At 43.0% G+C, this 10,497-nt stretch overlaps 1 protein-coding gene across 1 annotated transcript in view; it reads right to left on the minus strand.

Moving 5' to 3' along the window:
• Positions 1-8,067, minus strand: part of klhdc8a (kelch domain containing 8A) — a 38,168-nt gene extending 30,101 nt beyond the window's left edge. The window contains exons 1-2 of the mRNA XM_008410250.2: positions 7,833-8,067; positions 7,519-7,737 (exon numbers count right to left, since the gene is read on the minus strand). Of these exons, the coding sequence (XP_008408472.2) occupies positions 7,519-7,737; positions 7,833-8,052 (439 nt within the window). The 5' untranslated portion in view covers positions 8,053-8,067. The remainder of the gene's footprint in view (positions 1-7,518; positions 7,738-7,832) is intronic.
• Between the last annotated feature and the right edge of the window lie 2,430 nt (positions 8,068-10,497).

The raw sequence follows: 10,497 nt of genomic DNA on the forward strand, positions 1-10,497 counted from the left end.
CACGCACGCACGCACGCACGCACCCACGCACGCACGCACGCACACACAGCAGGAATGTCTCTTAAGAGCCATCCTGATAAATCTGTGCGTCCTTAAGCCTCTCAGAGGGGAAAGAATTGAGTCAAAAATCATCATAATTATCTTGCTGTGTGATCCAGGCATTAGTGACATTGACGTTTTGTTTAAAAGTTCAGTAACATTTTATGGGCGGACCTCCTGGTCCAAGAAATGCTTCACATGTTGTGTGGTTGTGTTGCAGCTCAGATGTTCGGTACTTTTCAGGCGTAGAATTAATAGAGAAGTGATGAGCAAACAAAACTGAGTGCGTCTCAAACATTAAGAATGTTGTCCACATGTGTCTTTGTGGTTATATTTTAACAAATTACCTCAACCCCTGTTACGGCTTCATTACATGTTATGCCTACGCTTCCTTGTTTTTTTTTTATTTTAAGCTCATCAAAGATTTACAAGCATTTGTAAAAAATTTAAAGCGTCCCTCCCATCCAGGTCAGTCCACAGATGTTCCACGGGAACTAAATCTGGGTTGTTTGGCTCGACATGAATTGAAGACGGCAGTTTCACGGGAGCGACAGAGCCTGGGAGGATCTGCTGGGATGAACGGGATAAACTGCAGGTGTGAAAAGCCTCAACACACTCATCCAAGAAGACTGAGAGCTTTAACTGCTGCCAGCGGGGCTTCAAACACCTGACACTTCTTCAATTCAGCTACAGCTCTACACCATATTTCATCCAGTTCTTCCCCTTTCATTTGTTGTTTTTTCTTATTATTTTACATGAATCTGTTTGTCTGCACTTTTCTTTATAGAACATAAGCAGCTAAACTTTAGCATGGCAGTTATTACCAAGTTTATTTCTGCTCAGCAACAAGCCCATTGAACAAATGTGAGATGATTGATGGTGATTTTTGTTTGGGCAATTTAATTTTAATCACATCAAATTGGACTTGATTAAAGCAGCTCCTTAATTAGACAAAATGAGAAAATTGTGGACATCTTTCCTTTTTCATCATTATTATCTGATTGAAGAGCTGCACTTGTTTCTTCTTTGGAAGATGTTTCATTTTCACAGGATTCACAGCAAGTAAGAAGATAAATGCAGAGGAGTTACTGCGTAACCGTGGATACCTTTCACAGTGATTGACACGCCCATCAGGGCCTCCCGCAGCGCGCTCCTCTTCCTCCACCTGCCTTCCTCCGTGTTGTACATCTCCACCACCTTCAGAGGGCGCTGGTCTTCCCCCACTCCGCCCACCACCAGGATCTGCTTCCCCAGCACGGCCACAGCCGCGCCTGCGCGGGGGGTGGGCATGGGGGCCAAGCTTATCCAGCGGTCCCCCTGAACACAAGGTAACGAGGTGATCATTTCTCCCTAATAAATAAATAATAATTACAATAAAAATAAAGTCTCCATCTACATCAACCACCTGTGCTGATTTCCTGTGGAGGCTAGACTGAGCCACTTTGATTCCAAACATCTGTGTTTTCAAAATAATTATTTTCTTTTGTTTTCAAATGAGCTGCACAGTGGCGCAGTTGGTAGAGCTGTTGCCTTGCAGCAAGAAGGTTCTGGGTTCGATTCCCGGCCCTGGTTGTTCTGCATGGAGTTTGCATGTTCTCCCTGTGCATGGTGGGTTTTCTCCGGTACTCTGGTTTCCTCCCACAGTCCAAAAACATGACTGTCAGGTTAATTGGCCTCTCCAAATTGTCCCTAGGTGTGTGTGTGTGTGTGTGCGTGGTTGTGTGTCTCTGTGTTGCCCTGTGACAGACTGGCGACCTGTCCAGGGTGACCCCTTCTCTCACCCGGAATGTTAGCTGGAGATGGGCACCAGCAACCCTCCTGACCCCACTAAGGGACAAGGGTGCAAGAAAATGGATGGATGGATGTTTTTCAAATGCTATATTCTTTAAAGCCTTGCTATGTTAATAAATATAAGAGTATAGAGTCATATTGTCACTGCCGTCACCACCTTTTTGGAGGGGAACTGCTTGTTCCACAGTTGTTGAAACAACCAATCCCTTGGCAGGCGTGGCCACTGACCCCTCCCCGCCTGAATTATATTATCACATCAAAAGTGTAAAGGTTTACTTTTTTAACTATATTTTTACCATCTGCCAGATATTGTTCACATGTAGGAATGTTGGGCCTGTAGTTTTCACCCAGAGAACTTCAGGTAAACAGTGTAAGAGTGCAGAAGTTTCTCAATGTACAGTATTCTATTGTAAAAAAATTACAAAAATATGCATAAAAACCCATCAAGTTTAGCAAAAAAAAAAAAAAAAAAAAAAGAAATCATTCCTAATATGATTATCATACCAAAACATCTTCATTTTTAGAGAACATAAAAAAATGATTAAAAAAGTTAAATATGTCTAATTATGCAGCATCAGCATCCAGGTGGTACTGATTGGTACCTCAGGGGAGTACAGGTCCAGTCCGGGGCACGGCCGCCCCGCAGCATCGCAGCCCCCCAGCATGTACATCTGCCCCCCCACATCAGACAGGGAGTGGTAGACGCGGCCGCAGGGCAGACGTGCCAGGCTCTGCCAGTGGAACTCGTTGGCACTGGGGAGCGCCATGACCCGGGACCAGAGGAGGGGTCAGGAAACAGGGGGCTGGAGGAAGCAGGAGTGGGCGAAGCTGGACCTCAGGTTCTGTTGAAGGTTTCTGCTGAAGAGTCAGGGGAACTTCAGGCCGACTGGACACTCTGTCATCTCACTGTGCTGGGCCCTGCAGAACAGAGCAGGAGGAGGAAGAAGCCTGTTAGTATTCCCACATGCATCCCGGCACAGTGTGACGTTCCGGCTCCTCCCGTTATGCAACGTCAGCGCTTTCCACGGCAACGCAGCGAGACTCTGTAAAGATGAAGATCTACTTAAACTCTGTTTTCAGACATTATCTGCATTATCTGAGCTCCAACTTTATGCTGCATTAAACTTCCAGTCCAATTGTTGCTTCACCTGAAACAATACATGTATTTTAAAAAGCATAAGGATGCAGCACTGACCAGAGCTGCAGCAGGACGGCACTGACCAGAGCTGCAGCAGGACGGCACTGACCAGAGCTGCAGTAGGACGGCACTGACCAGAGCTGCAGCAGGACAGCACTGACCAGAGCTGCAGCAGGACGGCCTTCAAAAGCTGAACTACCACTGGAAATGAATACATTTAAGTACATTACTGGGTAATTTGTTCTGTAGAATGAAAATATGAGAAAATGTTAAAGGGTTTAAAGATTCTGAAAAAAAGCTACAAGTCAGTATCTACAATTATTAAAGGGGCAAAATTATGTGTTTTCCATGCACAGAGTGCCTTTTTAAAGAACAATCGAGTATCTGTCACCGTCAGTTGTTATAAAAATGCTGTATTTATCAAATATGACTTTATAGAAATTTGACATTGTATTTTAAAGCATTGAAATTGGGCCTCTGCCTCTTTAAGAAACTCCTGCTCTTCCTGAAGCTCCGCCTTCAGGAAGTCATCACAACATGGCTCATCTATTAACAATTTAACAATGTTTTTAACAGCGTTGCACTGAGAAGTAGCTCCTATAATGTAGTAGATGTGCAGTTCTAACAGGTGTTTGCTAATTGCTGCTGGCTAGTCTGAAGGAGCTGACTGGGGGAGCGCTGCTCTGTGAGGTGGAAGCTCAGAAGATTGAAAGCTGCAGCTCAGAGGAGCAGCTTCATCTTGAAGGCGGTGCGATATAAACATTTTCCACATGGAGATTAATAGATTTCTCAAACATGCATAAAATTAGGCAACACTCCAGCTATGTTTTTGATCAGAGAATAACATAAGATGTAAAGTAAAAAAAAGTCAATTTGTCATAACAGTGCCCCTTTAATTATTCAACGTAAATGAAAGTACTATTGTAACTTAACGTTTTAAACAAAACACTCTTTTATAAAGTCCTTTTAAAACAGCACAAAGACTGATTCTTTTTTCCTTTCTTTGGTTTCTTGCTCCTGCAGACGCTCAGCAGGTTGATCCAGTCAGCCAGAGAAACGCTGGCCTGTGTCGTCCAGCGCTCACCTCAGAGACTCAGGCCTGTCTCTCCACAGATGATTGGAGGAACCCTTCATCCGGCTGGGATGCGGGCTGTCAGCTATCTGTCAGTGGAGGGAATAGTTCTTTTTCACGCTCTGCTCACCATCCTCTGTTTCCACTTTTGAATTTTACAATCAAATTGAAAACGTCTGCCTGTGTTTTTAGCTCTGCTGATCTACCCCTCCCCCCCACACACACTTATGTGATATATTGAACAAGAATTAGCAATATTAACGATTTCACGGGAGCGTGGCGTCATTTCTGCATGTCACATCATTTGTGTGTCATGAAGTACACACACAAACGTGATTTTGATTTATTGTTGCATTACAATAAATACTTTTAGAGCATTTTAGCAGTTATAGGAGACAAAAGAGGAATTATTATCCAGCTTGGTTGCCTAAAAGGTTCGGTTCATTCGGGAAGCGTGAATGCAAAATCAAAATCTGATGTGGATCGAAAAAAAGCAAACTCTGGTGCAGTTCCAATGCATGATGTAAACACCAAGCAGACACATGCACACTTGGACTGCTTCCTTTTGCAGCAGGAAGCAGCAGGGCATTTCTGGGATAAATTCAATCAAAACAGACACTCAAGTCTAGTGCTGCCAGTAGAGATGGCTCATGGCCTTTTACCAAAGACAAGAGAAATCCTACAATTGCTTAAATCTGACTTTTTTGTTTAGCAGGATGTTGCACTCTGTGTCTTCAGATGTTTTTGTGCAGTTTCTTTCACTTGGTGCAGCGCCACCAAAGGTGAGGAGGGGAACAGGTTTGTCAAAGAGTTTGGTTGGTTTCACACAGTGCAGTGTGAACTAGAACCACAGCAGCTGAAATGTAACAAATGTTGCAATTTTTGTCCCCAACCGAACCGAGCCCACCGGACTACATGCTGTGAGAACACTGTTAAAGAGGAGCAGCAAAAGCAGGTGAGGTTGATTAGCAGAGCTTGAGCTTTCCATCAACCAACAGCATTATGCAGGACACGCTGCTGTATCATCTCTGCTGCAGAGACACGGAGCCTATATCATGTCATCACAGTCATTTTATCGTCATAGAGCAACTTTTTGCAGTCAGATTCAGCTTGAAGACAGATCTGACTGTTGATTTTAATTATTTATTAGACACAAATAAATGATTTGAGTAAGAGTGACTTAAATTTGTCATATTAAACACTTTGTGAATTAAGTTATGAAAACTTAGTAAATTGAGTTGGATAAACTTAACGGACTGAATTGGATGAACATAATAAACGGAGTTGATCAGACATAGGATGGAAACTGGTTTTAACTCAATTGTTTCAAGTAAAGTCAAAGTAAAACGTTGCTTTAAAACCCTCCTGTTGTCCTCGGGTCAAAATGACCGAGATTTGTATGTGTTTTCCCTATACACAGAAAATGAGGACAACAGGAGGGTTTTAACTTAAGTTAGTTAGATTTGTACATTTTAACTTAATTTAAACCAAAAACTAAGTTGTCATCACTTTGTTGCAATTTCTAGTGTAAAAATATTAGTACATTTGAAATACAATAAACTGACGTACAAGTGACTTTCTTTTTTAGCAAGATGCAGCAGTAAATAATTTCTTAATAATGATTAAAAATTCACTAGTTCCACTGGCAGATTATTCCAATTTTTTCCATGTTCTGCCACTGGAACAAAAACCTTTTCATCAAAATTAAGGAATTATTGACTTAAACCAATCTCCTATCTCGCTAAAAAGTTACTAGTAAGTTTGTGTTTTCTTATTTCCAGGGTACTAGGATATTTGCCCCAGAAAATAGACCCAAAATCCTTTGTAAGATTTTCAGTTTTTGCAGTGCAATGTATGAGTTATGACATCATTTAATTTCTCTTTGGGTTCAATGAAGTACTTCTGAATTTGGATTGAAGTGAATTCTACTAAATATGAAACCTCTGAATGCAGCTGCTTGCTGTGGATTTTGTGTTGGGGTTTTAGGTTTGCAGCAGGAGTGAAACAACATGCCACAGTGCGAAATCGAAAACCATGAATCCTTTTCCAGCTCGGTAACACAGGAGAATCCAATTTCTCAGTATTTGAGCTCAGATACGGTCACTGGCTGACTGACTGTCAGATCTCCAGCTAAAATCTGAGTTTCCACTCACTCCAGGAAAACTTTGTTACTTTGACGACATTTATTTAACCAGCTAATTTAGGTATCCGTCAATTTTTATCTTCGTACACATTTTTCTTTTCACTCTGAATCATCTCGTCACACAGTAAAAGTTAACACAACCTACCATAACACACAGGACGGATCAGAGCAGCTGTGTTTTTAACTTGCACACCTCTCCCTTTCACCGTCAATCTGTTTGTTTTCCTCCAACCTGAAGTCTTCATCTCCTCCTCATAAAAAGCAGCTGTGGCCTTGCAGACTGATCTGCCATCTCTCCTGTTAAATTTCCTATCTTTGTTGTTGTGATGTCAGGCGCTTGTATCTTTAATTTTTTATTTTTTTCCCACCCTGTCATCCCTCAAGAGCTTTCTGTTTCCTGCACGTAACCCACTTCTGGTGCCTACATGCGTGTTTTGCTTTTTTTTTTTATTTCCAGGGAGGAACGGGGGTGGAGGTTTATCACTGATGAGAGAGAGGAAGCGTGGAGAATAAACCCACAATGCATCGCGGGGCTTTATTGCCTCTACCTTAAATTGTGGCCGTGAAAAAAAACCTTCTGTCACGCAGACGGTGAGCGACACTAACCATGACCGCCGGAGTCGGGCGGCTTTTCAGGACTTTAGACTGAAATTGGACTTCTGTGATTTAGACAGAAGAGTCTTTCAGCAGTTTGTCCTTTTGAGCTCCACATCCTCCCTCCCCCAACTTCCCCTTTTCCCCCGGCTCCCCTTCCTCCCACTCTGTCTGCTTTATTATTGCGCTTCATCTACCTGTCGCACCTTTGATCACCTCTCAGGCGCCCAAATAAAGAACAAAGAGGGAAGACAAAGAAGAGCGTCCTTCAAAATAAAATCTCCCTCGTTTTTTTTGGGTGTTTTTCAGCGAGCGAGGACAGGTTGCCATAGCAACAGTTGGGTTCCTCTCTCTTTTCCCCACACAAATCTTTTTTTGTTTTTTTTTTCTTTGCACATGATTGCTTACTGCTCGGTTCACTGTTAATAAGGAAGAAAGATGAAAAGCAAAGGAGCGAGGCCTCCGACATGCCGCGCCCGACAGACTGCCCCCCGACGGGCAGCGCCCGACAGACTGCCCTCAGACAGGCCGAGCCCGACAGACCGCCCTCCGACAGGCCGAGCCCGACAGACTGCCCTCCGACAGGCCGAGCCCGACAGACNAAAAAAAAAAAAAAAAAATCGGTATCGGCCAAAATAGGAAATGGCGATTTTAAAGGTCAGGTTTTTTTTAAAGATTGGAGATCGGCCAAAACACTGTAACAAACAAAAACCCCTGAAGACAACAGGTGTGTTTCTGTACCTTGATTGGTATCAAAAATATTGACGTTCTTGGTGAACTTGGAGCTCTGGTGTCCTCCGCCTTGCCGTAATCCTCCCAGCAGACACAGCCTCCCAGCAGAGTCCCATACCACACCCCCGTAGGTGCGCTTACATGGCAGAACAGGCAGCGAGGTCCAGGAGCGTGCTTCTGTGTCGTACACCTCAAAAGCTTTCACTGGCCGCTTACACTGGCGACCACCTTCAGGAAAACAATTGCATGTTTTTTTTTGTTCTTTTTATTCTGGAAAAGACGCCAAAAACAGAGTAGAAAGTTTGTTTATTCTGGAGCGTTACCTGCAACATAAAGTTTGCTGCCCAGCAGGTGGCAGTTGGCGTCGTAGCGAGGAGTCGGCATGGGAGGAAGTAGCGCCCAGACGTCCTTCCTGAGGTCGTACTGCTGCAGGACGCTGCGAGGGAGCAGGTCAGCGGCCATTCCTCCTACAGCCAGAGCACGGCTATCTGCCACACACAGACGGTTTAGGAAACCTCTCTTTAGTTGATCAGAACTGGTCATTATAATAAAAAAGGATGCAACAGCATCAATGTACAACAGATTCCTGGTCAGTATTGGCAGATTCACTGATTCGCAGATTTTTTTCCCCCCCAGAAAATCAACGTGTTCACAAATGTTTCCATGGAGCGTGTCTAAAATATTGAAAAGACAATCCAGCAGCGTTGGTTTTTCTGCAATGTTGTTTTTGAGGTAAAGCTGCGGTATGTAACTTTTATTAAAATAATAAAATAAAATAAGATCTGTTTACTTATTTGTTGAAATTGTCACCATGTTGTGACGGTTTGTTATGAATTACACAAAACAGTCCAGCTCCTCTGCCTTCTACCTAGAAGCAACCAATCAGAGCCAGGATACAAGATGGCCGCTGAAGCATTCATGACACTCCCAACATCAGTACTTATCTCAGATAAGTACTTAATAGCAGATTATTAAGGAGGCAGTCCTCTGCTGCCCTCTGCTGCATCCTTATGGAAAACCGAGAGCGGAGGAGATACCAGCAGCTTATATATGTACGTTTTCAGTTTTTTTTTGTGGGTGGGGCTTATAGTGAGGCGCGCTCTATAGTCCGGAAAATGCGGTATGTAAACAAACAAACAAAAAAATTTCCTTTTAAGCATGTTTTTCCATCCAGCTATTAATCAGTTAATTAAAAAAATATATGCTGAACCACTGAAAATCTGAACTGTGTGGAGTAGATTTATGTTCTCTTAGGTTTGCACAAGCTGCATGTGCAGTAATAACCACAAAGTCGCTCTAAAAAAAAACAGATTTCTCATCTCGTCAGCACAGATGGCCCAATGTTCCCACATTGGTACAGAATCTGTCCATCCTGTCCAAATTCAACAAATTCATCCACTAAATTCACCAGCAGTGACCTGAAGCCAGCAGCTTAGCTGGACCCAATCTCCTTCAACCCTATTGAACATCCAAAGTTCTTTTTTCTTCCTTTCTTTGCTGTGTCTTGAAGGTTTCTCACAGTTTTCTGACTTGGTCACACTACAGACGGCTGAAAATTTGATTTTGGAACCTTTGCGTGTCTTGCAGCATTTTGAGGTAACAGCACTTTGGACACAGCAGGACCGCTGCCTTGTCTTGAAATCCATCTGGTTCTGGTCACATGGACGCTAAAGTATAAACAGATTAAGAACAGTCTTTGTTTTCAGCAGGATTTTCCTCCGGTGACTGCGCTGGAGACCAATGTCAAAATACGTAGCATCGCACAAAACCGGTTGCCTCGCTCCCAACTTCTCTTAAAAATTTGCACTTTCAATTCGCTGGTGGAAACGGTGAGTTGACTCGTGACGAAGCAAGAGCCTGTGACAGACGGGAGGAGGACAGGCGGCTCTGCTGCTGAATATAAATGCTGCAGTCCAACGTCTGACACTTTGGAATGACACATCAGGCATCAGAAAGGAAAAGCGGGAAGAGGGCTGGAGCAAGACAGGACGCAGCACTAATCATCAGATGGCAGAGGAAATGAAGAATTTGCATTCTTATTATATTTTAACTTTGCTCATTTTTCACGTGTCTGCGTTGGGCTGGAAAAGCTGCTAACTATGAAGATGCAACTGACAGGGTGGGAGAAGTTTCCTTAACACTTTAGATTTATTTGGGGAAAACAGAAACAATACCTAATTACCTGGAGTTTGTTGTGTAATATAAATAAAGATTCTCAAAAATATTAATAACAAATGCTTAATCTAGTCAACACAAAAAGTAGTATTTGTTTCCAGTTGTCTGTGCCGATCGTTTGGTCAGACAGCGGACTGCTCTGTTGGTCAGGAGGATTTGAGCATACACACTGAGGGAGCCAGAGAGCAGCACCGCCGAGACGTCAGTGTGTGAACGCCGTCTATCTGTGTTCCAGCAGACGCTGACAGATGCAGCACCAAACACTGTAAACACACAGCGAACGCAACATTTCAGGTGGAAACGGAAGTGAACCAAAGCTCAGTGCAGCGTTGAGTTGATGCTAAAATATTCACACATATACCTGGCTAATAAATAAATCAGTTCCCTTTCAACACAAAATGTTTTCATTACTTTTTTTTTTTAATCACACATCTCCGGTGTGACGCATCAATAACTCCCACAGCCAATAAAAACGCGCCATAAAAACCTATTTCACTTCTGAATGCTAAGTTTAACCTTTCGGACAAAATTCTTGCCTAAAGACTAGAAAACGTCCAGAACCAGCAGAGCTGGACGATCAATCTTTAAAAAGTTTTAATGCTTTGAGACGCCGACATGGACAATTCAGGATTGATTTACAAATGTCAAAACTCGATTAGCCTAATAACCTGGGTTGAAGTTATTTGGAGGATTGGAAAAAGGAAGAACTGTGACATTTTATGTTCAATCCATAACAAAGTCATGGAAAAGGCCAGGAGACAAGTCACACACACACACACACACACACACACACACACACACACACACACACAC

Source organism: Poecilia reticulata, linkage group LG5 (genome assembly GCF_000633615.1).
Source record: "Poecilia reticulata strain Guanapo linkage group LG5, Guppy_female_1.0+MT, whole genome shotgun sequence".
In the NCBI taxonomy this organism is placed as follows: domain Eukaryota; kingdom Metazoa; phylum Chordata; class Actinopteri; order Cyprinodontiformes; family Poeciliidae; genus Poecilia; species Poecilia reticulata.